This window comes from Moschus berezovskii, chromosome 10 (genome assembly GCF_049115385.1).
Source record: "Moschus berezovskii isolate FMDL1 chromosome 10, NW_MosBer_1.0, whole genome shotgun sequence".
Taxonomy (NCBI): domain Eukaryota; kingdom Metazoa; phylum Chordata; class Mammalia; order Artiodactyla; family Moschidae; genus Moschus; species Moschus berezovskii.
In genome coordinates, this window is record NC_142469.1 from 100466560 (window position 1) to 100494514 (window position 27955).

Consider the following 27955-nt stretch of genomic DNA (forward strand, 5'->3'; position numbering starts at 1 on the left):
CTGCAGAGAGGCACACAACTTAGTGACTGAACAACAATGTTTTAGGTAACAGTTTATCTCCCCTGTTGAGGACAGAAGGAAGCTAGTATTTTTCTTTTTATTCTCAGGGAATGTCACAAGCTAGATTCTAGACAAGTTTGTTGAAAAAAAAAATGTGTAGTTTATCCCTCTCCCCATCCAGTTTATTATCCCCACTATAATATTCTTCGTAAATATAGTAGTGCTCTTGTTAGTCGAGTCCCCACATTTATTTAAATTATTTCTTGCCTAGATTTTTGTTTTCAGATCCTAGTTGTTTTGCATCCTAAACTTATGGGCCACTATTATATTTGCATAGTTGTTTCAAGTCAAATGCTGTATCCCATATCTTGCATTTACTCATTCACTGCTAACATCTAAATCAGAGACGTGAAAAGGACAATTGTTTAGTGCTTTTTAAAGTCCCTGACCAAGATAAGTAGGGAAATCCCATTAGCTCCATTCATAGCATTTCTCATAAATCTAAAAGGAAAGCAAGTATCCAAAGCCTTATTCTTTAATAGTTCTTATTTGTAAAACTTTTGACAGGGCTTTAGTCTAAATTGGTTCCAAATTATGTAAAGAACACTGAGAAATATGATGGGTAGTGAATCGTGATAGTTTCAGTTATTGAATAAATAACCAAACAGTAAAGGGGACTAATCTTAAAGCAAACAGTGTGATGGGCTGTGACCAGGCAGAGAGAACAGAACTGTGGCATTCTTAAACTACCATCTGGCTCAGTCCTCTCTAAGTGGGCAGGTTTGAAGTCTTTTATTCAGTGCCCTCAAACTTATTCAGAGGGAATCGTATTGGAATATCAGTTTTTGACAACGTTTAAAAACCCCACCAAACCCAACCCCATTTTTGTAACCAAAAAGTAATGTTTAACAAAGTGCTGGGTAATCCTGTGGCTAATCGTGAGGGTGTGGGGCATTCAGTGGATGGCAGGTCGGCCGCAGGCAGGGTAAGCCCACTCTGCAGCTCTTGGGCCTTCACCTCCTCGACTCTTTGGTGGCTAGAGTAACTTATTAAAGTTGTCATTATGGTTTGAAATTTAGGCAAGAGGTGTAAAAATAAAGAATTCATTAGGAAAAATGAATGTGGTCATTTCTAGTACTTTATTTTCCATTTCAAAACTACAGTAGAATCTCCATATAGGATAATCCGGGCAACTGACACAACAGAAACTATAATCTACGGCTCGAATCGTGCTTTGGGAAATGTGAAACTATTCCATGACTTTGCTTTTGAGAAATGTGAACCTATTTCATGACTTTCTAACAGACCCGACAACTACGATTTTGTTTATTAAGTCCTGGATTTTTAAATAAAACTGTTAAGAGGCTTTTCTTTTGTTTTCTCAAGAAGGTGTGTTTGAGAAGCCTAAGTTGAATAAAGAGGAGCCCACCACTACCTTCAGCAAGACGCTTTTGAAAAGCTATTTTAGCATTCTCTGTGGTTTAAGAGACAAAACCAAGTCCTGCCGGCTTTGTGTTGTGCTTCTCTTACAGACTGCAGTGCCTTCTGTCTGCTTTAGGGTGTGGCATCTGCCATTGGGGAGGAGAAGCTGGCATGTGTCGCCTTTTATAGCAGACTGACTTCATTGTGCTGGGGGCCTCGATTTCATAGCCTCTTGGTTCCAATCTTCTAGTTGACTTGCTGAAGCAAAAGGAATTAAAAGAGATTTCGACCTATATACCTAGTTTTTTTCCCAAGTTTCATGATTTTTCTATATAGAAAAAAAGTGTTAAGAAAAGGGCCAGAGGTGAACTTGGTGACTCATTTTCCCTTTTTAGGATTAGTTGTGAAAATAAGCCACAAAATATGGCTGCACTTGTAAGAACTGATGTTGATATATTTTATCAGTTGGAAAAAATGTATTTTTATGACTATATGTGTACATTTAGTTGGACTGTAAATGTCTAAAAGCATAAATATGTAATTGAGTTTAGAATATATGTATAAACACACAAAACAGACATACATTTGTATTTGCATATGAAAACTTAAAAAATTCAACTTATGTGGTATCATCATGTAATTAGTATGTATTTGACTATACAAAGGGAGAAAATCCAGAAGAAAATGTCAAAGAGGCACACCAACAAAGACGTAATATTTGCTTGGCAAAAAATGATGAATGATTTGGCATCGATTCACCTTACATTTCTCTTATTCACTTACCATTATGATATAACTCTCTTGTTTTCCAGTTGTTTGCATAGATTTGCAATTTGTTGTTTCTCCATTCTATAATGACTCTTGGGTAGGCACCTGATTCCCCTCCTCCACCAACAGTCACCAGTGTTTCACAGCTATCCTTTTCTATTTAGTCAAGTAACATATTTACACTTGGTCAAGCAAACAAAAATAACCACTGCAGTTGAAATAAACTAAAATAGCCTTTATGGAAAGCTGAAGAATTAGATGATTTTAGAAAGCTACATTTTACCAAAATCATATATATCAATTCAGCTAGCAGGACTTCTTGAAAGCTCTGGTTTCAAATGCTTTCTCTCTGTGAAAACTGAGTCTACACTAGTACAACTGAGCTATTGTTTAGGTTAAGAAGTCCTGCTTTGGAAGATATTCAAGATGTTACTAGGTGACAGATTCACAATAATAAAAACATTTAAAACATCAAAAAGTGATAAAACAATGGATAGTATTTGAAGAAAAAGTGTGAAACGTTTTTGCTGTAGGATTAGATTTGATGGATTTACATCATCACTGATCTTATGTTTATGAAATATAACATGTATTTCTTTTAGTTTTATTTCACATTACTTAGAAGTGAACTCATATCAAGAGGGTTAACTGTGCACATAACCTCTAAAATAGGATGAAAGGCATCATATAGATTTATGAAGACATGAGATAAACCTTAGCTCTTGCTATTGTGGCACCAAGTTAAATTTCCACGTACAAGTTGTTGGGAGCGTAACACACCACTCTACATATTTGAAGTCTTTCCCTTCAGAGAGAAGACAGGCAAGTTCATTGTGAGAAAAATGCTCCTTTGGCAATACTTTTGTGTTTTCATTAATAAAGCCTATGTGGGCTTCCCTGGTGGCTCAGATGGTAAAGAATCCGCCTGCAACGCAGTAGACCCCAGTTCGATCCCCGAGTCGAGAAGATCTCTTGGAGAAGGGAATGGCTACCTACTCCAGTGTCCTTGGCTGGAGAATCCCATGGACAGAGGAACCTGGTGGGGTCGCAGAGTCTCTGACAGAACTGAGGAACTAAGCGTGCAGGCACACACACACTGCCTTAAAAAAAGTTATATTGGCATTTCTTTGGGGCAGGTTCAGTCAGTAATAAGCAGGTATTGAATACCTGCTGTGTACAGGGCACAGAACTCCTGGAATGCGGCTAACCTTCAGTTAAAACTTTCCTAATTTTGCAGTTTGAAGAAGTTGTGGGAATCCCACTGATGGCCCTAAATCAAGGGAGAGAGGCTAACATGCTGAAAAATTACATAACTCTTGGGAGAGGCAGTGCTTTTGCACAGATTGCCCAAATATTTTTTTTCTCCGTGGGCTCCTCGTAACCTTTGAGGCCGACAGACAACTTTGTTCCCCGGCCCTTCTCTCCCTCTTTTGTCAGCTCGTCAGACTCGTTTTCCACCTTTGTATCGTGCCTTTTAGACGTGAAAACAAACACGCGAACGCCCGGTTGGCAAGGCGACGGAGGCACGAGGGGAAAGTGCAGCCTCCGGTCGCCCCACGCCCGCCGCGCTCCGAACGCCAGCGGCGCGGCCCGACCTCCCCGGCCCGGGGCCGCCGGTGCCCGCGAGGCTGCACCCGCGCCGGGAGGACGGGCGGGCGCAGGGCCCCGCGGGCCGCGGCGGCCCAGGGCTGAGTCCAGTCCGCGTTTTGCGAGTGCGCCCGAGCAATCAGAGAGAAGTGGATAATAGTTGCTCCGGCTCGCCCGGCTCCCTCTCGAGCCATGCTGGGCCCGAGCGGCTCAAGTCAGTTGTGTATTTTCACCCATATCCGGGGTAGAGAGGAAAAAGAGAAAAAGTTTCATTTAAACCTGCACTAAAAACTTTCACCCTGAAATCACACAGCGGGATCAGGCCCAGACCGTAAGGCGTAGACTCCCGGTTCGGCTCCGGCGGGGCCCGTGGAGGGAGGGGAGTGGGGAGGGGGCTCGCTCGATTCCCGTCGGGGCGTGTGGATGCGCACAGGAGGGGCCGCGGACTAAAAAGTGGGTTTTATTGTCTCCCCCCGCGCCCCCCGCCCGGCCTCGCCACGCCGCGGCGATCATGGCCGCGCGGGCAGCAGCAGCAGCAGCGCGGGCGGGCAGCGGCGAGCGGCGGGCGCCCCCCGGGCCGCGGCCGGCGCCCGGGGCCCGGGACCTGGAGGCGGGGGCGCGCGGCGCGGCGGCACCGGGACCCAGGCTGGGGGGCGGCGACGGCAGCGGCCTGAATAATGTGCACCACCACCCCCTGCACCCCCGTCACGAACTGAACATGGCCCATAACGCGAGCGCCGCGGCCGCGGCCGCCGCCAGCACTAACAGCGCCAAGAGCGGCGGCTCCGAGGCGGAGGGTGGAAGCGCCGCCGCGCTGTCCTCCTCCTCCTCCTCCTCCTTCTCCGCCGCGGCGGCGGCGGCGGCGTCCTCCTCTTCCTCCTCGTCGGGCCCGGGCTCGGCCATGGAGACGGGGCTGCTCCCCAACCACAAACTGAAAACCGTTGGCGAAGCCCCCGCCGCAGCGCCCCATCAGCAGCAGCAGCACCACCACCATCACCACCACCATGCCCACCACCTCCAACACCACCTCCACCACCACCATGCCCACCACCACCTCCACCACCTCCACCACCACGCACTACAACAGCAGCTAAACCAGTTCCAGCAGCAGCAGCAGCAGCAGCAGCAGCACCAACATCCCATTTCCAACAACAGCCTCGGCGGCGCGGGCGGCGGCACGCCTCAGCCCGGTGCCGACATGGAGCAGCCGCAACATGGAGGCGCCAAGGACGGTGCCGCCGCGGGCAGCCAGGCCGAGCCCCCGGGCCAGCCGCTGCTGAGCAAGCCGGGCGACGAGGACGACGCGCCGCCCAAGATGGGGGAGCCGGCGGGCGGCCGGTTCGAGCAGCCGGGCCTGGGCGCCCTGGGCGCGCAGCAGCAGCAGCCGCCGCCGCCGCCGCCGGTCGCCGTGCCCGGGGGCGGCGGAGGCGGCGGCGGCGGCCCGGCGGCCGTCTCGGAGTTTAATAATTACTATGGCAGCGCTGCCCCAGCTAGCGGCGGCCCCGGCGGCCGCGCTGGGCCTTGCTTTGATCAACATGGCGGACAACAAAGCCCCGGGATGGGGCTGATGCACTCCGCCTCAGCTGCCGCCGGAGCCCCCAGCAGCATGGACCCCCTGCAGAACTCCCACGAAGGGTACCCCAACAGCCAGTACAACCATTATCCGGGCTACAGCCGGCCCAGCGCGGGCGGCGGCGGCGGCGGCGGTGGAGGAGGAGGAGGAGGAGGAGGAGGCAGCGGAGGAGGAGGAGGAGGAGGAGGAGCAGGAGGAGCGGGAGCTGTGGCGGCGGCGGCCGCGGCGGCGGCGGCAGCAGCAGCAGCAGCAGGAGGCGGCGGCGGCGGCGGCTATGGGGGCTCGTCCTCGGGGTACGGGGTGCTGAGCTCCCCCCGGCAGCAGGGCGGCGGCATGATGATGGGCCCCGGGGGCGGCGGGGCCGCGAGCCTCAGCAAGGCGGCCGCCGGCGCGGCGGCGGCGGCAGCGGCGGCGGCGGCGACGGGGGGCTTCCAGCGCTTCGCCGGGCAGAACCAGCACCCGTCGGGGGCCACCCCGACCCTCAACCAGCTGCTCACCTCGCCCAGCCCCATGATGAGGAGCTACGGCGGCAGCTACCCGGACTACAGCAGCCCCAGCGCGCCGCCGCCGCCGCCGCCGCCGTCGCAGCCCCAGTCCCAGGCGGCAGCGGCGGCGGCGGGGGCGGCGGCGGGCGGCCAGCAGGCGGCCGCGGGCATGGGCTTGGGCAAGGACATGGGCGCCCAGTACGCCGCTGCCAGCCCGGCCTGGGCGGCCGCGCAACAAAGGAGCCACCCGGCGATGAGCCCCGGCACCCCCGGCCCGACCATGGGCAGATCCCAGGTAACCCCCGCGCCGGCCGGGCCTGCTTCCGCCGCGGCGGCCTCGCCGCGCGCCGCGAGCCCTGTAGTTTCTTTTCTTTCCGCGTTACTTTTTCTGCGTCTCCGGCCCTGCTGGGGGGTGGCGGCGGGGTGTGTGTGTGTGTGTGCGTGTGTGTGAGTGTGCGCGGCGGTGGGGGCCGAGGCGCCCGAAGCCGTTTCACCTCGCGGCCGCCTCGCTGCGAGGCCCGGCGGCGCGCGGGGTCGGAGTGCGCGGCCCGGGGCCCCGGGGGCGGATCGGGGTCCCTCGCCGAGGCCCGGGCCGGGCGCCGCCGCGACTCCGCGCCCCGGGCGCCGCGCCGCCGGGAAGCCGTGTGGGCGCCGGGGGCCGTTCGGGCAGCTTTATCGTATTTATTTATTTATTTTCGCCACAGAAATCGGCGCTCCGGGCCGGTGGGGTCTGAGGAGGAATCACTGCCCCCGCGTCTCGGGGAGCGCCCACCACGAGCTCGAAGTGAGGAAGGAATGAGGAACTTTGTCCTACCTCAGGCCGCACCGCGTTTTCCCCTTAGAGCTCACAAGGTGAAGGCAGGAGGGGAAAAAAAAAATAAGCTTAGCTTTGTGGCAGCCGAGCGTGTGTTTCGTAGTTGTGCCCAGGCTTTCGGCGATATTCGATGCGGGCTTCGAGTTCTGAGCGTTTAGTCGCCAAAAAGAGTGCCCACGTTTGACAACGGTGGGGAGGAAAACGACCCCAAAATAGATCGATTCATTCCCAGGAACAAGCCGGGGAAGTGCATTATTTGGCTTGCAGGCTGCTTGAAAGGAGTCACCTTCAGCGGATAGGCTGAACACATTCCGGTTAAACTGAACTTATTTGGATCGTGGGTTAGCCGTGCGTTTTTAGTCAGCGAACCCAGGGAGGGAGCAGACCAGTGAAAATGGATCTTTTTGGATCAGATTTATTTGGATTTTTAATTTCCTGTCCCCCCTCAAGTCCTGCAGCGTTATTAGGAAGAGTCTTGCACTCTTGCTGTTTCTCGCTCGGAGGCTGAGCCTAAAGACTGACTTGATCTCCTTTGCAAGGTTTGGAATTTGAATTGTGGAGGTAAACTGGCTGTAATAGTCTCCAGACAGCTGCCTCTGAGTTGACATCTAATCTGCCATCTGATTGGCTCCCCTCTCACCATTGGGCATTTAGCACTGCTGATGTAAATAGAAGTGCTGAGCAGTACAGTCACAAAAATTCTTGCCACAAATAATAACTGAGCTCTATTACATGCAGATGTAAGGTGGAATATTATTTAAAGCTTAAATTATTATGAATCACAGTTACTAATAAGAGGATTAAATACCTAAAAACATCACACTGGTGTCCAGTATTGGGCACTTTAGAAAATTCAGCTGTTTGACAGTCTCAGCATGGCCGTTGCACGTCTCATTCACTCTGATTGTAGGGTGAGGATATGGCAATTGAAAAAGAATTAAACCAAGAATTTTACCAATTTCTGGATTTGGAAAGCTTTTATAAAATTACCCTTTATGGATTAAACCATGAAAAAATTTGGAGTTATGTCATCACGTGTAGTTTAATGTAAAATTAAAACTTGTAACATTAAAAATGTCACGATTCTGATAGCCAGCGGTATATTTTAGTAATACTTAATTAGCTTTATAACAAGATTAAAACTATAATTCTGGTAAGTTGCGCCTTACAATTCTGATCGTTTTTAGATGTCAGTGGATGAGGAGTTTCAGTTAGAAAAGACGTGATGTTTAAGAAAACATGAAGTGGGGAAACTGTACAATAATTTTTGCAGACAACAATTAGTTAAAAGGGAAGAAATGGACCTTCTTGTGAAATTTAAAAAATTATTTTATATTTGCTTCTGATTTGGAAGCAAATGCCTCAGGAATCTTTTCCCTGCTTGGTTATTTTGCTAGATTAGGTTATGTGAGCCTTATTTGAACTGCTTACACAATGTTTTAGGGAAACTAAACCCAGCAAATTGTTCTGGGTTTCTTCCAAATTGTTTCTCTTTCGTGGACATTAGAATTTTTTACACTTTTTTAACGTTAAAATATGTTAAAAAGAAATAATGGTGGCTGTAATATCTGTTTTTACTTAGCTCATTTACTTTAGGAAGGTGTGTTTTAATAATAACCGTATTTTAGATGAGAGGCTTGTCAGAATGTATGCAGTACTGAATTTAACAGATAATCATGTGAATCCCAGGCTGAGGACGTTGGGAGTCCACTCCTTTCTAATCTTCAGTTAGTAGAGTTTTACTGTTAATGATAATGCATTTTCCTAGTCTTCATAGAAAACTTGGGGTTCTGATTTTTTTGATTTGGATAGGTAAAAACACAGGAAAACTTTGTGTAAATAAACCCATGTAATTAATTTTGAAAAGATTTGCTTTGTCAGCTTCCCTTTAAAGGGACAGTTTAGAATTCACATCTCTGTAAACCAGAAATGAAGATGAAAGAGGCAGATGTAGGTCGCTGTTACTTTACGGTAATTTTTCATAGTGGTACCAATCATTTTAAGTATTTTGTTTTCTTGGAATGAGAGTGAATCCTTTATGTCCTCAGTATGACCCTTAGGAATAGCTTTTTTGTTTTTAAGGGGGGAAGAAAAATGCTGGGCATATGACCTAGATTCACTCATTTCTTGTAGGTACTATACCGTATAACATGTGGAATGTGTCTTTTTTTGGTGTTTTTTCTTTTTGGAAGGCTGCTATTCTTTAGTATTTGTTATGATAGTTATAGTAAGGACCAGTTGTTTGTCCAAAACATTAGATTACTATATAACTATAGGTCATGAAATAATATTAAATTTTCTCATGGCTTTTAACATGTTTAGTTTCAGTTTTGATTTTAGGAATGGTTTACATTGGGTGGCAAATATTTTTGTAATTGAGAACAAAACGTGTGCATATTGTAATGGGAGGTTCTTTTTAAAAAGTGAAATAAGGCATTTTACAATATACTTAAGTGGGTTTTTGTGAGATAAAGTATTCAGATAAAGCAATCTCAAAAGGAATACTGAGGTCTGCTCACATAACTAAGATTTTGTGATGTCCATATTTGTGCTGAATTTCATTAATGCTATTTTAACGTTAGTTTTATAGAATATAACATAACATAATTTTTAAAAAGCCTGATTTACCGTTAAAAGAAAACTGATTAGCTGATTTCAAAGCAGTAAGGTTTATAAGTAACCAGACTTACAGGCTGGGTTCTGATTACCTTAAAATTTGTATGAGATACATCATAACACTCTCCCACTTTCCGCTCAGTGCAGTGTTATCCTGTTAAATCTTGTAGAGAAATATTTGTGGACTAAATAGATATATTTGCTGAGCTTATGACTGGCCAGCTGCCCCATCCATCGTTAAGAGGAGGTGGAATTGGCAACTGTGGTTCATTTAAAAAACAAAGAAAATACAATGAAAAATTTCAACTGTTTTCTGTTTTTCTGGGTTATCTGAAATGAAATTGTGCATGGTTTAAAATTGTTTTCATCGGGGATCCTGATTTTTGTGTACTTACTTTTGGCATTTTTTTTTTTTTAAGGCATGTACTCTGTAAGACAACTGTCACTTAAATTTATGTTTATATTAACACAAAATCAATACGTATATTCCAGGGAACAACATATTCTTACCTTGCATCTCTAATAAGAAACCCTAATCCCTCATTTTTCTTTGGTTTTGTTTTTTTATCTATATTTAGGAATGAATTTTTGGCAAAGCTTTTTATACTCGTTCCATTTTTCCCATGTCATGTTGTATCAGAAGCATCTGAATTGTGTTGTGGATATGGAAGTATTCCAAATCACACCTAGACACTTGTACTAATGAACTACCCTCTAACTACCATTTTTCTTTCATTAAAACTGTAAGAATAACATCTTCACTCTAGCATAAAAATATATTAATTCTGGCTTGAGAACCAATTTAAAAAATATAAGACAGTGTAGAGGAAGTCTCTTAATATACAACCCATTTGGTAGTTTTATTAGACATAGACACATTTTAAAGAAAACATGTAACAGAGGGTGGTTGAATTTTCAGTTCTATATGAATGGACTTTATTACTTTATAATTTGGAGCTGGGTGTATCTGAAAAAAATAAATTCTGATGTAATAGGAACTTACACTTATTTCCCTGAGATAAATACCAGTGTGACAGGCAAACCAAAAAGATGATCATTTCATTTATTTAACCCTATTCTCTCCTAGCAAGAAAGTAGTTTGATTAAAAAAAATTTTTTTTGGGGGGGTGATTTATATAAAATTTTGCAGCTTATTTTGAAGACTGACTTGGAGATGTAAATTTTGGGCGTGTTGGCATAGGAAACTATTAGCTTTTTGCCTCGTGTCCCAAGTGGAGAGGTTTTTCTTCCTTCTCTGCAGGAGCTTGACACTGCTCACTTAATGGATCTGTGTGCTTTGATCCATAGTTAAGGAAAGGGAACTAGTATTTCACTTGTGTCACTTTCATTTTGGGCTGTGTGTAGATATATAAATTTGAGTCTTAAATATTTGTATTTGAAAGAACTGCTGTGTGTTTCTTAAAACAGATTCATGGAGGCTGAGAATGAGTATTAATAAACTCAAGTTCCATTACTTTTGGGGGTAATATATAGATTTTCAAAATGGATATTACAGAAACTTAGGACATTTTACACTCCTCTTCTTGCTTGAGGGCCATATCCCTGTCCTTGGCCTTTGGGAATTGGATGGTTTTTGATCATGTGCCTTTTCAGAGGGATCTTTCTTTACCAGGAGATCACTGTGGGTGTGTAGAGGAGAGCTGCCTTCTTGCTCTGTGTGCATGCTCGAGGCTGAGGAGTCCCAGGTCCTGGTTTCCCGGGGTGTGCAGTTGGGGAGCAACCAGGCAAAACTGCTCATCCACCAGGGGTGTATTTATGTAGGTGTAGATCTATTACGCAGTATTGCTTTTTCCAGTTTGGAGGCTGTTTATGTAAGACTTGAGCGGCCTTTTTTGGTTTAATTGAGTGGTTGAGTGAATTAATTTTGACCTAAAATATTTCTTATATGTTGGTAACTTTTTCTCTTAGAAATTTGCCAAAAATGACTTAGGTATAATTACCTAAATATTATTAAGCCTCCACTTATTTTGCCGTATGCCACTGGAATGAATGAAATTGTTGATATAGGTATACTGTAGTTTTAACGATTCATGTTAATTGAATGATGTGAAGTGAAAGTTGCTCAGTCATATCCGACTCTTTGAGACCCCATGGACTCTAAAGTCCATGGAATTCTCCTGGCCAGAATACTGGAGTGGGTAGCTGTTCCCTTCTACAGGGGATCTTCCCAACCCAGGGTTCAAACCCTGGTCTCCCACATTGTAGGTGGATTCTTTACCAACTGAGCCACCAGGGAAAACCCTAATTAAACTCACTAATTGAGTGAGTGAGTTTATCAAAGTAAAATATGTGTTTTCACAGTAAGTTTTCAACAAATATGTTCTATTTTCAAAGTCTTTAACTCCAAGTAATTCTAAGAAAACTGTTTCCTTACATTTACTTAGTTGAATAGGATCCAGTAACCAGTTTTTTAAACCTACTTCTGACTAGATCAATGCCAAGGTAAAAAGGTCCATATAGTCAAGGCTATGGCCTTCCCTGGAGAAGGCAATGGCAAGCCATTCCAGTACTCTTGCCTAGAAAATCCCATGGATGGAGGAGCCTGGTAGGCTGCAGTCCGTGGAGTCGCTAAGGGTCGGACTCGACTGGGCGACTTCACTTTCACTTTTCACTTTCATGCATTGGAGAAGGAAATGGCAACCCACTCCAGTGTTCTTGCCTGGAGAGTCCCAGGGAAGGGGGAGCCTGGTGGGCTTCCGTCTATGGGGTCACACAGAGTCAGACACGACTGAAGTGACTTAGCAGCAGCAGCAGCATGGCCTTCCCAGTGGTCACATCCTGTTGTGAGCGCTGGATGGTAAGGAAGGTGGAGCGCCAAAGAATCGATGCCTTCAAACTGTGGTGTTGGAGAGGACTCCTGAGAGTCCAGCAAGGAGGTCAAATTAGTCAGTCTTAAGAGAAATCAACCCTGAATACTCATTGAAAGGCCTGATACTGAAGCTGAAACTCCAGTGTTTTGGTCATCTGATGTGAACTGCTGGTTCATTGGAAGAGTCCCTGATGCTGGGAAAGATTGAGGGCAGAAGGAGAAGGGGGCATCAGAGGATGAGATGGCTGGATGGCATCACCGATGCAATGGACATGAACTTGGGGAAACCTCGGGAGATGTTGAGGGATAGGGAGGCCTGTCGTGCTGCAGTCCATGGGGTTGCAAAGAGTAGGACATGACTGGGCGACCGAACAACAACAACAAGGATATTAGAAGGCTGTGGAGTCCAGTAGGTGAACTAGTGATGCAATTGATCTGTTTCTCGATTGATATTTATTGCTAGAAAAGAGACTAAAGCCGTAAAATCTTAAGCATACCTCATCTATCCATCAGTTCAGTTCAGTCGCTCAGTCGTGTCTGACTCTTTGCGACCCCATGAATCACAGCACGCCAGGCCTCCCTGTCCATCTATCCATAGATTCTCTTATTTTTGGTAGGATGGCAGCAAAATCTGGAGTAGGTCTATCACAGCAAGGCAGTCCTTTTGAACTGAAGTATGAAGTAGGTTTGGCCTGTGTTACCTCCATTCTGTTAAGATGCGCTTGCCTGTCTTCTTGGGCCTTGATAAAAGATGAAATTTGAGAATCAGAGTAGAAGTTATTCCTTATTAAGTGACTCTAGAAGGGAAGCTATATTTGATGAAATCCAGGAGAAAATTCTAGATCACTTTTTTTCTAAATATGGGACGCCAAAAAAGTTATATATGTGTGTATTTTTTGGTTGTGGCAGAATGTGCATTACATGAAATTTACCACTTCAGGGTGCAGTTCAGTGGCATTAAGTGCATTCACATTGCTGTGCAGCCATCGCTCCATCTAGTTCCAGGATATTTTCATCCTCCCAAATAAAAATGAATAAATATTTTTCTTCCCTTTCTTGTCAAAATTTAAAATTGTTAACTATTAACATGTAAATAAAATAAGCTTATTTTTATAACCGTTAATCTTGCTACTTCATGGTTTATGAGTAAATCCTCCCTCCAAGGAACAGTGGTGTTTTTGGTTTGTTTTCAGTCCGTTGCTTCTGATTCTAACTTTAGGGTAATCGTCCCAGTTTTTGTCAGTTTGGAAATGTGCATTGTGTAGGTTAGTTGTTTCATTGTCAGTTATGGTGTTAAAAGCTGAAGAGCAACTTTTCGAAGCCTTTTTGTTTAAAGGTTTGAGGTACTTTGTTGGGAGAAATCTGGGAGTTTGTTAGATAATAGGATATGGAAATGATCATTTCCCCCTTATTTCTCTTCATCTTTTGAATTTTTAGCCTCTTTTTAAAATTACTGGTTTTATCTTTCTGTTATTAGTGGAAATAACTTATACTGATAATTTTTGTAAAAAATGTATTTTATGTTTTAAGGGATCTCACCTCCTAACCTAGAACAAGCAACCAAACCACATGCCTGTTTTCACGGTGTTCTGTGCCCCAGGTTTGTGCATCTGTCCTCATGTTTTTATCATGCTCTGCAAAACTGCAGGAAGTCTTTGTAGGTGGAAAAGTTCCTAAATTAAGACGATTGCCTTTTTGATGAAATGTTCGAGGCAGCTGCAAAGGGATATTTCTTGGGCCCTGGTTAGTCTTTCTCATGAACAGGCTCTGTGGGTATAAAATATTGGCATTGTGTTTCAGTTACTAATGATGCTGATATGTGGTCACATCTTTTTATGATCAGTGATGTACTTTAACCCCAGATTCTACAGAGGGCACAGAGAAAATGAACTGTGGTTTAAGAGCTCATACCGGGCAGCAACAATTACTTCTCAAGGTGTAAACATTCAGCATTTGTGTATGCTGTGAGGTGTACGTCAGGTAAATACCTACTCTATACTATAACTGGGAAATATTTATTTCACCCACTTTCTTAATCAGCCGTGTGTCAGCCGCAGGGGGCAGCCAGGCTGTGGGGCTCACTCCTGCTCCTGTGCGCAGCTCAGGCCAGAGACATCCTGCCAGAGCCTGCTCCTGCTGTACCTGGCCTTGGTAGTTTTGGCATTTCATTGACTTATAACCAGCTCATTTAAACTGTGTGCAAAGAGCAACCATGTGGGTCAGCAGTCTGTCAGCCTGCCTTTTTTGGGCAGGGGAGTGGATTTTGGCAAAACAAATAATTGTAGATTGTTGTGATAGAGTCGATGTGGGCTAGTGACTCTTCCATTTCTACCAATCAATTGTTGGCTTGGTGCCAGAGCAAAATAGCGATCCACTACAGAGAATAATAACTAGAAGGAGAAGAGGATCACTCTGAAATTTACATAGAGAGATTCTTCTTTTTCTCAGTTTTCTACATTATATGGGCTCTTGGGGAAAAAAGTTAAAACAGTCTGCTCAGATTTAGGAAGATACTTAGATTGCTAGAGTATTTTTGGTAACTGTTTAGATAATGTATGCTGGCTGAGGAGTAAATTCAGCTACTGCTTCTGGGTCCTGAAATAAACCTTTCAGAAAGCAAAGCATTGATGGTTAGTGGAGGATGTTCCAGAATTCTTAGTATCTCCTGTTTCTTTTTGTGATGAGCATCTCAGAAGTGAAACCATTCATGATACTTCATAGTCTAATTTTTGGTAATTGTTGGTAATTCTGAAATTTGTCTAGAATTTGGCATATAATTTCTGAAATTTTAAGAGCTGATTTTAAGATTTAGGAACCATATGTTTATGCATGCAAGTAACTTACTGATCGTATTTTTTTAAAATAATAAATTCGCTCCACCCAATGAATTATAGCTGACGTTGGAAATAGAAAGGGAAAACATGGCCGCTGCTGAGCAAGTATGTTTCTTACGGGCCAATTTCTGAGGGAACTGATATATTTGAATATTAGTTTGTTTCGAGTGATGATGAGGGTTTATGAGAATATAAATGTATCACAAGCCGTCCCGATGTAAGGGAAGGGTCGTGGGCTTGGAGTCGGTCAGACCTTGGATTCTTCTGGAGGCTTCAGTGCCCGTTTTCTCAGAGATCTGACAGGACTCAGTTTTCCTTCTTGCACTGTGGCCTGCTGGGCGGGGTGACCACCGAGAGTGTATCCATCAGTCCTGTAGCATCTGCCAGTGGCACCGCTTGTCTACCCGCGGCTGTGGTAAAAGGGGGGCCCGGGATCTTTTCTCTGCCTGGCCCTGCTGCACTTCAGGGTGCGGTGAGGACAAGCCTCTGCCTCCATCAGTTAATGACCCCTAGTCCCTTCCAGCTGTAAAACCCTGTGACGCTTTGAAATGTTTTAAAAAGAATATACTGCCTAATCAGTTATGCACCACTGAATATCTTATTAAACTACACTAGATCCCAGACGTGTTCAGAGAATATCAACTGAGCCCAGTGCAAATACACAGATTTTGTGAATTCCAGAGTAATTTCCCTCACAAAATGTAGTTATGTACTGATTGGACTCTTATAAACAGTTATAAGAAACTGGTTATGGTTTACCAGTAGAGCCCATGGGAGACCGATGCCTTTAGAGCCAAGCCACTGACCCCTTCGATACTCATCCTATGTATTAGGAAATTCTGTTCTCTGGCCAAGAGTCACTTTTTCTTCTGCCTCTTAGGCCTTTCCACTTTAATGGTCTGCAGAAAAGACTGTCTCTCTAGCGGAAGTACTTTTTTGCAAAGGAACAAAGTTTCAAAAATTTAAAATTAGCTTCCCTGACATTCGGAGTGGTAAGCTTTGGTCTCTCATTAGTTAAGTAGCTTGCTTCTGTACCTGCTTCAGCTTCACTTCTGTAAGGTTCAGATTTGGTCCTTAGCCAGATTATAATTTACATATCATGGAAGTTTAGGACTGCCTTCAGAGAGTCACAACCGGGAATGTAAAATCTGAGAATGCCAAGGGACTGCCTCAAATATGCAGAGAAGAGCAATTTTTCTTTTTTATGCTGAGATTTTTAAAAGTACCTGGGACAAAATTTAATTCTATTATGAACAAATACTTAACAAGCACCACTCGGTGCTTAAGATACAAAGAGTAAATATAACACATGATCCGTAATTTTCCCTGGTGAATTATCAGAAACCCCTGGTGTCTTACAAAGTGGAAATTAAAATGAATGGCTACATTATTCTTCTGCAGTTCTCTGCAGAAAGACTATATCTGTCAGAGTGCATCATCTTATTTGAAGAGTAGATGATAATGTATCCAAATGGAAAATTTCCTGTTGAGTGTGTTATTATACATTTCGTTATTTGATGTGGAAAGTCAGTATACTTGGAGGCGGTTCTAAGGTGCTGGGACGCTGATGAGAAAGTGATCTTAATTTGGATGTTGTTTTGGGTATCGTACAGTGATTTTTTTCTCTGCTAAAGAAATGACTTTATAATATAAGTACTGTGAAGGATTTAAAATTCAGTTCATTGACCTTCCCTGAACAGCCTTCAAAATGTCGGGGCTTTGGGACTATCGATTTATGTCAGTGTGGTGAGAGCTGGAGCGCCAGGCTGCTGTTTTTGCAGGGCCTACTGGGTACTTGGCTGTGTGTTGGATCCTTTGAGGAAGAGTCTTGGCCTTTAGCTAGTCCTGGTCTTTAGCGGAGACCAAAGACAGCTATGCATGCTACACAATACAGTGTACACGGTTTAGGTGGGGCAAGTTGAGATGTTAGAGGGGTACCTTGCAAACCAGGTTGGCGTGGGGTCAGAGCAGGAAGGCTGTGCCATACAGCAGGTCTCATAAGCTAAGATCTGTTTGAGGATCAGAAGTTGACCACGTGAAGAGGTGTGGGGATGAAAGTAAGGGGCGAAACCAAAGAAGTGCGGGTTGGAGAACCTGAAGGCTGGGCATTTACTACCTGTGTGACCCTGAGCAAGTCACTTCACCTCTCTAAGGCTTGTAGCTTCTTCATTTCAAAGAGATGGGAAGGAATTCTTAGTCATGGAATTCTTGGGAAAAGTCGATTTGACGATACACTGGTGTACTACCTGGCAAGGGTAGGGATGCATGATAAGGAACTGAAATGAGCTAGGTGTGATTCTGTATTAGTCAGTTTAAGAGCCTAATAGTCTTTCCCCTCAGAACAAATAGGTTAATATTTGAAGTTTATTTCTAACCCAGACAGTGTCAGTTTTTTATTGCCCAGTATGTCATTACCTTGCCAGGAGTTTAGGAAAGGTTATGAAGCAGTTGATCACATTTCTAAAATGTCACCTGTAGTTTTCCCCTGTATTTTGCAGTCATGTATTTCCTGGTAAGGAAAAATAAATTCGGAAGATCAGTAATTAGAACATTTAATTTGACCACTATTAACGAACATTGAATGACATTGGTGTAGGGACACTGTATTAGTTAAAAAGATATCCAGAGAACATGGGAAAATAGTTACACATCATGGCGTTCATTGTTTAGCATAGAGGAGTATTCTTAGATTGCTAAATGAACATCGGCAAGTCAAGTAAATAAAGATAGCTTGTGGGATATTTTTATTTTACTTACTATTCCATTTGACTAGAAATATGGATTGGATTATGCTGTTTATGGACTGGCCTCATAAGCAGTCTAAATTTCGAGTTGAAGGTAATTTGGTGGTAGGCAATTTGCAAGTTGGTAAAATGGATCTTTTGCTTCCAATTAATTTTCTCTGGGTTTTAAACATAAGTAGTTTAAATGTTGAAAAGTTAAAAAAAATTGTCATATTTGTTCCGAGGTTGTGGGGTGTGAAGCCCTTCCCTTCCCCACTTTTGGTGCCAGCTCCCTTCCACTTCCTGAGGCTGGACAGACACAGCTCCGGAGGCCATGCTGGCCGGCCTGCCTGCTGGGGGCAGAGGCGCGCTCCGCGGACCGCTTAGCTGTTCCCCTTGGTTTCTCACCTGGTACCTACTGTGTGAACGGAACCTACTGTGTGTGGCAGGACTTTGTCCTTCTTCCTCCCCTGAGATATCTGTCAGACGTGTGAGCATTTTAAAAGTGTTTCACTTGTATTCAACGATTCATTAGTGAAAATAGAACATGAAAAGCAGTTTTGTGTTTTGTCTTTTACTGGGTATGAAGATCCTGTAATTTTCCATGCTGCTCTATTATTAGTGAAGAGAGAGAAGAAGGGAGGGAGAAGATGGATTTTATTTAAGACAGTTACATTCGGATAACTTGAAGGAATGGGCTTTCTCAGTGTAAATACCTTTTCTTGATGTTTTATGATTCTTTGAGAAACTAATGCAAAAAAAGTTGTAATCAGCTATTTGAGCCACCTGGTCATCCAGTGTGGTGAGTTTTACTGTCCATGTGTCTAGAAATTTCACATAAATGCATCTTGTGAAGAGGGAGATGTACTAGCCTGGCTCACCCGGTGAAGCTGAAATCTGGATTTGATTTGCATGTGTGATATTTTTCAGGGACTTCGAAGTTTCACACATGCAGTAAACTAGGTAGTGTGTACCGTGTCACATGATCAAAATATTTTTCCCCTGCTGCTGCCAGAGGCTATCTATTGCTTTTCAACATTCTTACTTGTTGGGCATCATGCCAAGATGTTTAAGACAACCCCTTACGTGAGCTGTTCCATTCTTAACCTCTTTGACTGAAGTGCCATGACCTTCACATATGTAGATTAGCCATGTGCTCTGTGAATTGAAACTTGCTGCCTCAGGAAGAAAGGGTTTTTCTTTTTATTCCACTGGGAATTTGACAGCCATTCATCCCTGACCTGGGCAGAGGTAATGCAAGGAAATTGGATTCAAATGGAACGTGGACAGATAACACAGGGAGGCATCCTTACCTCCTTGTCAAGGATGAAACTGTCTGTGGTGTGGATAATGTGCTGATGTGAAGGATCTGAAAAGCAGTGCTTACACAGGGAGAGGGAAATAAACGTGGGAGTTTTGGAACAACGTCCTTTTAAAAAAGGAAATGGTTATTATGGACATTTCTAATTAGTTTTGACTTGACTCTTTCTCTTCCAACCTAAATTTTTAAAACCTTTTTTTGAATTTTTGTGTATTTCTTAATACTAGTCGAGAGTTAAATAATTTTATTTTTGTAGGCAAGCATGGGCTTAAATATAGTTAATTTAGCTGAGTCTTTGAAAAGTAGAAGTCACTGGAATGTATTGCCCGTGTCTGGAGGAATCAGCGTGTTTCTTTGCATTATAGAAGTTTGAATTGAATCAATGGTCATAGATGTAGCTTTAATCACTTGAGAGTCCTTCTTCAGTTTTATGATGAATGAAAGTAACGAACAGTGAATTTGGGGATTTTTATTAGACAAACCTAGATTTAAAGAATGTTTACCTTTGCTCTGTTAGTAAGCATACTTGACATTAAAGTCAGATTCAGTGTAAATAATAGTCACAACACTCGCTTGGGTTGATGTGATATTGAGAAGGAAAGCTCTTAGAAGAACCCTGCATCTGAAGTGATACTCCAGCAAGTTTCTTAGGAGAAGGAGGGGATGATGAGGGCAGTCTGAAATTTTTGAGTGCTTTTGTGTCACTTTCAGAGCCCAGCCTTTCCTGTGTACATTAGAGCCTGTGAAATGTTACGGGTCAGAGCATCTGTTATGGGCTCTGTGGGAGGCGTTGTTGATACCCAGCTCTCTCTATGGGGTGCAGAAGAGGACATCTGTGTGGGGAATACGCTTAATGGACACAGTAGACTAAGAGGGAAGGAAAATTATCCTGTAACTTGAGGAGGTCTTGCTTCTTTTCCAAATGAGGACTAAACAAAAAAATTGGGAAAAGTGCCTGGTCATGATCATGCCAGGATATGGGGCCTTTTTGTTAACATGGCAGGCATCGGGAGGGATGGTCTGTGGATGATGGCAGGACTCGTGTCTGACCTGCATCTTGACGTGCAGTTGGGGAGATGGAGCAGCACGTGCACCCGCAGAGTCAGATTGATGGAAGGGTGGGGGTGAGGAGGAGCAGGGCAGTCACGTGACTGAGGTCAGCCTGGGCCCGCGCGAGTGGCCTTCCTGGGGAGCGGCCCGCTGGGCTCCCGCAAAGCAGGAGAAATGGCAAGGTGGTAAGGAGTCCGCAGTCAAATCTTGAGCGATTTCTCCTTTTTTTTTTTTTTAAAAAAAAAAGGGTGGCCTGTGTAAGACTGTATCGTCGGGACATATGAAATCAGCCTCTCATTCCGGTCAGGCATAATTGGCAAAGCTCTTACAAACACTCTGCTTTCCACTCTCAGCCTCCCAAATGGAGACATTCAGATTCAGAGAAAGATTTTTAAAAGAGTTAAGTAATAGTGAGCTAATAAGATCACTGCTGTGTTTGAACACCTCCTCTGTGTGCCAGGCATGTTGCATAGAGTAATTGCAATCCTCCCCAGTCTTCCTGTTTCATAGATAAGTAAACTGGTAGAATTAAGAAGTTTCTTCATGGAGAATGAAATGGCAACCCACTCTAGTATTCTTGCCTAGAGAATCCCATGGACAGAGGAGCCTGGCAGGCTACAGTCTATGGGGTCGCAAGAGTCGGACGCGACTTAGTGACTAAACCACCAGAGAAAGACTGCCCTCAATTTGGCAGCAAGTGACAACTGCCCTTAAGATTTCTTTTTTTTTCCCCCCAATAGAAGAAGAAAACACTTGGAAAATGAAAATAGTAAATTTTCTATTCAAATGTAAAAAAAAAAAGAAGTTTCTTCAGTACCCTAGTTTTGTCTGATGCTAGAGCATACATTCTCTCAAGTGAAGGAGAGGTTCTCAAACCTGGTTTTTGGTCAGATTTGGCCCAGGGAGGTGGACAAGGTCCCTAGGCCCCTCTCCTGGGATTCACAGGCCCTTAGTCTTGGAATGGCCTGTGCACCCACGTTTCTGTCACCCACAGGTCATCAACAAGCTAGAGGTAAAGTTTAAATAAGCAGACGGCATCATCATTAAGATGTGTAGAATTTCCTTCTTAGAATTGAGGAGCTTTTAGTGATTTTTGGCCCCAGAGACATACCAGACAAAGGAGAGGAAGGAATCCGGTCCAAGGGCATGTGATGGCTATTGGATTTTTCTGATGGTGTCACTGAACATTAATTTACATCCGCCTGTTGGGGGAAGCTCTGTCCCATGATCTGGGTCACTGCTTTAAGTTGAGTTATCGAGGGAGGCTGTGAAACGGTCTGTTGACATTTAAAGCGGAGCACAGATTCTCTTCTGTCTGGGGTTTTTTCACACGTGACTGTAACTGAAGGATGGGGCGGGGAGATGGACCCGAGTATAGAGCCGTGTCTGCTAATATGTGCTCAATGAATGGTTTTGGAGAAGAGAAGAGAGGAGTGTGCTGGACAGCATCTCAGGGTCCCTTGGTGTTAGGAGTCTAGAAATCTGTAAGTCCAAGAATGTTGAGGAGAGGACAGGTGACAAATGGGGACCAGGAGACGGGAGAAAAGGGACAGTAGAGGCAGCTGGAGGAGAGAATTCTAGAGTGAAACAATCATTAAAAGTGAATGGCATTATGTGCCCAGAGGGAACTCCTGTGGTGGTGACAGTTATAAGACAAACTCCCAAGTGAGCATATCTTAAATTCATCAGGGTGTTGATGTATAGTTCAAAGAATAAATATAAGGCAGAAAAATCCTCTAATTCTTTGGTGAGGTTGTATCATAACACAGAGTCGTGATTCTTTCTGTTCTTGCTCTTGCCACGGATCCATTCTGGAGTTGGAGTCATTGATGCTGGGAAGCTGTAAAGAGCACTCCATCACTGGACCCAGTCAGGTCCTCATTTCGGTTTGTTATGTGCTCAGTCGAGGAACTTCTAGACTGGCCAGGATGTTGCAATGGGTCCTGAGACATTTTCAGTCTTTCTCTTGCTACCTGCGTCTGATGGTAAGGTACAGTACTGGGGAATTTTCATATTGCCACATGTTCCTCTCTTTTAAAATCTGTCAATAAAGCCAAATCTCACAGCTTTGGAAAAAAATGAGTTTGGCTCAGACCTTCTTTTAGACAAACCCCAAAGACCCCGCGGAAAGAGTGGGCATCCAGGGCTGGAGCAGGCAGAGGCCTTGACACGAGTGGCAGCTACTGTGCTGCTTTAGATGCTCGCTCGACTCATCAGCAGATTGTCATCATGGTTCAGTCGCTTGGTCATGTGCGACTCTTTGCGGCCCCATGGACTGCAGCACACCAGGCTTCCCTGTCCATCACCAGCTCCCGGAGCTTGCTCAGACTCCTGTCCATCGAGCCGGTGATGCCATCCAGCCGTCTCGTCCTCTGTCATCTCTTTCTCCTCCTGCCCTCGGCCTTTCCCAGCACCAGGGTCTTCTCCAGATCCTGATGCCTGTTGCGCACCTGCCCCTGCTGTCTGACAGATGTGTTAGGTGCTCGGGGTGAGCAGTGAATAAAACCCAAGCCCTGCTTCCACAGGGTCTGTCTTCCAGGGAAATGTAACCCCAGAGATAGCAGAACCTTACTCACCTACAGCGGGTTGGTAACTCTTTAGGGTGAAGAGCAGCCCAGGGGAGGGCAAAAGAATTGAGCATTTTCGTGGTAATGAGACTCTGTAGAATATCTGTATGTCAGTTTGTAAAGGAGCCATCGTGACTACCTCTATAGTCTCTTACAAATGCTCGGTATGCACCCTTGTGTCCCAGGACAGTGATCACACAGCGTTTTCACCATCAGTGGATGAAGTGGCCCAGGGCAGACCCAGCGCTGTCTTCATTTCCTCCAAGCTGGGAGGAAGAGGCGGTGCAAACTCAGTGTTCTGGATCTGACTCCACAGGGAGAAATCACATGGTCTGGTAACTTTTTGAAGGTGTTCAGTTGCTTTTGAATCATCCTGTATATTTAGTAACAGGCTGTGGTTTTGGACATGTTGGGTTTGAGATGTGTTCCAAACAGCTAAATGGAGATGGTCGTAGGCAGAGAGAAAACAGGGATCTGGAGTAGAGGAGGGTGATAGGGCCCGGAATATAAATGCGGGTTCTCAGCAAGGGGTGTCGGCCGAGAGTGGGGTTCGTGAGTGCTGTCGGGAGCACGGGTGTGAGGAGAGGGTGGCTGAGGGACTCTGGGGGAGCACTAGTGTTGAGGAGTGAGAGGGAGGCAAGCCCAGAGCTGTGCAGGGAGATGGAAGCGGTGGAACAGGCTCCTCAGAGGCCACGGAGGACAGAGGCTGCCCGGAGACAGGCGGGCACAGCTGTGGCGAGCCTCGCGGGACGGGTGGGGAAGAAAGGGAGCTGGCATCCAGGTCATTTTTTTGTTGGTGACCTGTGGGAGAGCAGGCTGGAGGCCGAGGAGCAAATAGGAAAGGGGAAGAAGGCTTTGGGATGGTTGGAGGAGCAGTGGGGTTATTGTGTTTGTTTAAAAAAACCAACAAACCCCCCAAAATCTAACTTGAAAGCAGGGTAGAAAAGTCACGCTGCTGTGCTGCTGTCTTTGTGCCCAGGCCGGTGCTGGGTGCTCCTCCCTAATGTCCCTTGCTCTTCTCCTTTCCCAGGACACTGGGCATAGCTCTGCCGGGCATAGGAGGGCTCACCTGCTTCCTGCGGCCCCATTGGCGGGACTCGGTGTTTGCCTTTTGAGGGCTGCACATTGTTGGGTGAGATCTTAATCCTTGAGAGTTCCTGAGACTCTTGGTAAACTGGCTTATGAACACGAGGTAGTAAGTCAGCTGGTCTGATGGAGGTGTCTTTAATGAGTGGAGAGACTTAAAACGGAGATGGTTTCATCGGGGAAACCAGCTCTGGCTTCAGTGATAATCTTAGGCAAAGGCAGTGGTCAGTAGGAGTGTCAGCTGTTAAACGTTTTCTTGTTATTCCCTCTGAAATCTTGGCATTTGAGATCTGGCGTTCAGGATTGGCCACTAAAAATTCTGGAACAGTTTGCTCTGTGTGTAAAAGTTTATCTCTGATATCGAAATTGTTAATGAAAGACAGGTATGTATCCTCTGCCATATACTTATAGCGACACCATTCTTTAAATTATTGCTCGCATACTCATTCCCTCTTCACTATTACAGACTATAGGTTGGAGTCCCTCCTGAGGTTAAAACCTCAAAGGGAACCTCATTTGCTTTTCTGTTTTACTGAAATATTAGGTATTGAATAATTAGTAATATATACTTTGTTGAACAGTTACGAGATGTCAAGCACTGTGCTAAGAACCATATGTGAATTATCTATGAATTCAGTACTATTGTGTCGTACCCATTTTACAGATGAGTAAACAAAGGCATAGTCTAGAAATGGCATATAACTAGAAATGGCACAGTCACAGCATGAACCCAGGCATCTGTCCCTTCTGCCTTCTCAGATCCTATGCTGTCTGTATTTACAATCAGCAGTTATTAGCATGAGTAGATTTGGGTGAGTGGCCTGAATTTATATTGTGGAAGCTGTCATTATAGTTGCATTTCTTTTTTCTTGCTTGTTGCAGTCACATCATTTGATATTCTATGAGGATATTGAAAAGTTGATGAAGAAAGATAGCTCCTTTCCACAGATCGGGTATCATTTGGTTAGAGAGAGAGAGAAAATAGAATCTTCCAAGAAGTCACACAGTGGGTAGGTGACAAGGGAGGTCTCGTGTTCTTCTTGGTGTCCTCAACTAGGACTCCCCCTTTCCCTGTGGCACACATGTCTCCCCGTTAGGAAGCAGATTTGAACTAACGTGTATTTCTCTCTTGATGAGAATGTGAAGGGGATCTTTGTTGTTGTTCAGTCGCTCAGTCACATCTGACTCTGCGACCCCATGGACTGCAGCATGCCAGGCTTCCCTGTCCATCACCAACTCCCAGAGCTTGCTCAAATTTATGTCCATCAAGTTGGTGAGGCCATCCAGCCATCTCATCCTCTGTCGTCCCCTTCTCCTCCTGCCCTCAATCTTTCCCAGCATCAGGGTCTTGTCTAATGAATCATCTCTTTGCATCAGGTGGCCAAAGTATTGGAGTTTCAGCTTCAACATCGGTCCTTCCAATGGACACTCAAGACTGATCTCCTTTAGGATGGACTGGGTGGATCTCCTTGCAGTCCAAGGGACTCTCAAGAGTCTTTTCCAACACCACAGTTCAAAAGCATCAATTCTTTTGGTGCTTAACCTTCTTTATGGTCTGACTCTCACATCCATACATGACTACTGGAAAAACGATAGCTTTGACTAGGTGGATCTTTATACTTTATTGGGTTTTCTTTACCATTCCCCTTTCCAAAAGAGAAAACTCAGCATCAGGGTACATAACATGACTGAAGCATCTTTTTTCCAGCAGACAGCCTTTTTATCATTAAAAATACTCTCTAGAACTGCTCTGTGCAGTTTGATAGCCAGCAGCCATATGTGGCTGTTCAAATTAAAATTAAATAAAATAAAAAATGCAGTTCTGCAGTTGGACTAGTGACAGTTTAAATGCTTAAAAGCACAAATACAGCATAGACTAGAACTTCGCCATTGTTTCAGAAAGTTTTCCTGGACAGTGCTGCTCCAGAAACTCTGGTTGCCTCTCATAGTTTTTCAAACAATTTAAACACATGATCGTGTGCACTACTGTTAGTAAGTACAAAACGTAAGCCTCTTGAATTTTTGGATAGCTGTAAATAGGATCCTAAATAATCATTTTTGAAACTGTCTTCATTATCAGCAGTACAGATATATTGTGATGCTCCACAATTAAAAAAATAATGAAAAAAAATCCAATGGAACAATATAAGAAAGAATTTCTTTGTTTTGGAGTGTTCTGCCCAGGCTTCTGCCAAGTTGTCTGAGGAAGAGAGGACGGGGAGGGCTTCTGTGTCGTCCACTGTGCTTCACAGGAGAGATGTTGTTGCTGTTTGGACCCGAGCGCATGGGGGGCTTTTTAAAAAACCTTTTGATTTTATGTTGGAGTATAGCCGATTAACAGTGTGATAGTTTCAGGAAGACAGCCTTAGGGACTCAGCCACACATATATACACGCCTCCATTCTCTCTGTGAGGGCCATTTTGATTTGATTTTGTTCTGTATCCTCTGCAAATAAATGTAAGACTGCTTAGTATTTTTTTTTTTTTTTTGTCTTCTGAAGTGTTTGAAGGGAAGTACTTGATGCAGAGTCACAGTTTTGAACTTTAACCAGTGGCCGGGTAGTTGAAATGGGTTGTGCATTTTGCTGCAGAAAAAAATCGAATTGCTTTCTCAAGGTTGACTGAAATGTTTTAACTCTTCATAGTAAATGAGGCGTGAAGCAAATTGTCAAAAGGATGGAGACAGAATTATCTCAGTACTGAATGTTTAACTGGCTGCTGCTGCTCCACCGAAGGTGTGAGCCGGGCAGATAAATGTGTCAGTGGCACCTTTCTCCTTTTCTCCTACCCGATTTCTTGCAGCTTGTCTTCACTCGAGGACCTAAATCTGTGTCAGAAAAGTCACGGCCCTTCTGAGAGTGTTAGATTATAGTGTTGCTAGGAGGAATCATTAAGAAGTCCTATAGGCTATGGATTAGAAGGAATAAACTTGCTGTTTGCAAACATTTTGCTTCACATTGTCATGAGATGAAGCAAAAATACATTTTTTGTGTCTCTGAAAGCTTGATGATGAGTGAACTCTGTCAGTGGTTCTCGATGCCTATGTACTCAATTCATTTGCTGTGCATTATTGTACTCAGAATAATACCCTTTTTAGGATTTAGGATTTAGTTTGAATAATAATACTTGAACTGAAAGACAGTGAAGTGTTTAAATCATGGACCTCTTACTTTTAGAATATCAAATGTTAATTTAAGGAATGGCTGAAGGTTTAGTTTAATAGGGGGCATTTCATATTTTCGGCTACTCCTCCTTCACTTTTCATTTTGAAGCTCCTTTTTAAGTTCTTTAGAATTCATTAAGAGAGAGCAAATAGAAGGTTACAGCTCTCCTAGCCTCCTGGAGCTTTTAATTTCAAACATGGAGCTTAGAATGGCTAAAATAGGTATTTCACACTAAGTGTGAAGGGAGAAGTATTAATATAAAGATTATGCATTGGTTTTGGTTTTCTGTGGCTAAGTATAAGTTACTTTTATATTTTAAGTATTTTTAACATCTTATATGCAAAGGGGTATATGAGTATATGTGTACATATACATTGTTGTCTTAGGTGTATTTGTGTGTGTGTGTACGTATTTAATGTAACTTCAAGTATGAACAGTAGTGAAGAGTATAAACCTGTCCCACTGATTCAGCTGTTAGTGCTTTGCATCTTTCCCTCTGCTTGCTACTTCTGATGGGTGTATGTGTGTGACCACTGTTTTCATCCTCTTTCTACTTGCTGCTGTAGTGATGCATGCATGTAAGGGGTGTTTTGGTTATACAGCATCCAAGCACCCACGTTTCCTTTTTATCAGACCGACTTCAGTATGCAGACATGATGGAGTTATTTCGGCATGTGATTTTGTATATTTATTAAAAAGTCTTTCAATGAAAGATGCAAGAGCCAGCACTTTTATTTATGGAATGCAACCCACATTTAAAAGTTTATGTAATAGAAATGCATGTATTATTTCCTGTGAGTTTTCACATATAAAGAAGTAACAGGTCTTCAAAGATGGTAGCGGATGCTGCTTGCCTTTTTAAGAGGGAACCCAAATATTTTCCTTTCCCTTTCCTTTGATGACTCATCTTTGAGCTCACTAGCTGTCTGTCTGTCTGCTGTCATCTTCATCCCTCTGTGTGCATATCTGTCTCATATAGACTTATGCTTGCTTTTGTTTTTGCATTTATTTACAACCCACCTGCCTCCCACATCAAGGGGATTTTTCGGTTGCTTTCACAGCCTGCTCTTTCGTGTTTTCATTTTGTCTTTTTCTTTTTTTTTTTCCTTTTCTTAA

The 27955-nt window shown here is 44.2% G+C and overlaps 1 protein-coding gene across 9 annotated transcripts in view; it reads left to right on the forward strand.

The window, feature by feature from the left end:
- The first annotated feature begins 4273 nt into the window (after positions 1-4273).
- Positions 4274-27955, forward strand: part of ARID1B (AT-rich interaction domain 1B) — a 434495-nt gene continuing 410813 nt past the window's right edge. For all 9 annotated transcript variants that reach the window (XM_088840857.1, XM_088840860.1, XM_088840859.1 and 6 more), the window contains exon 1: positions 4274-6130. In XM_088840857.1, coding sequence (XP_088696983.1) covers positions 4289-6130 — 1842 coding nt within the window. In that variant the 5' untranslated portion in view covers positions 4274-4288. The remainder of the gene's footprint in view (positions 6131-27955) is intronic.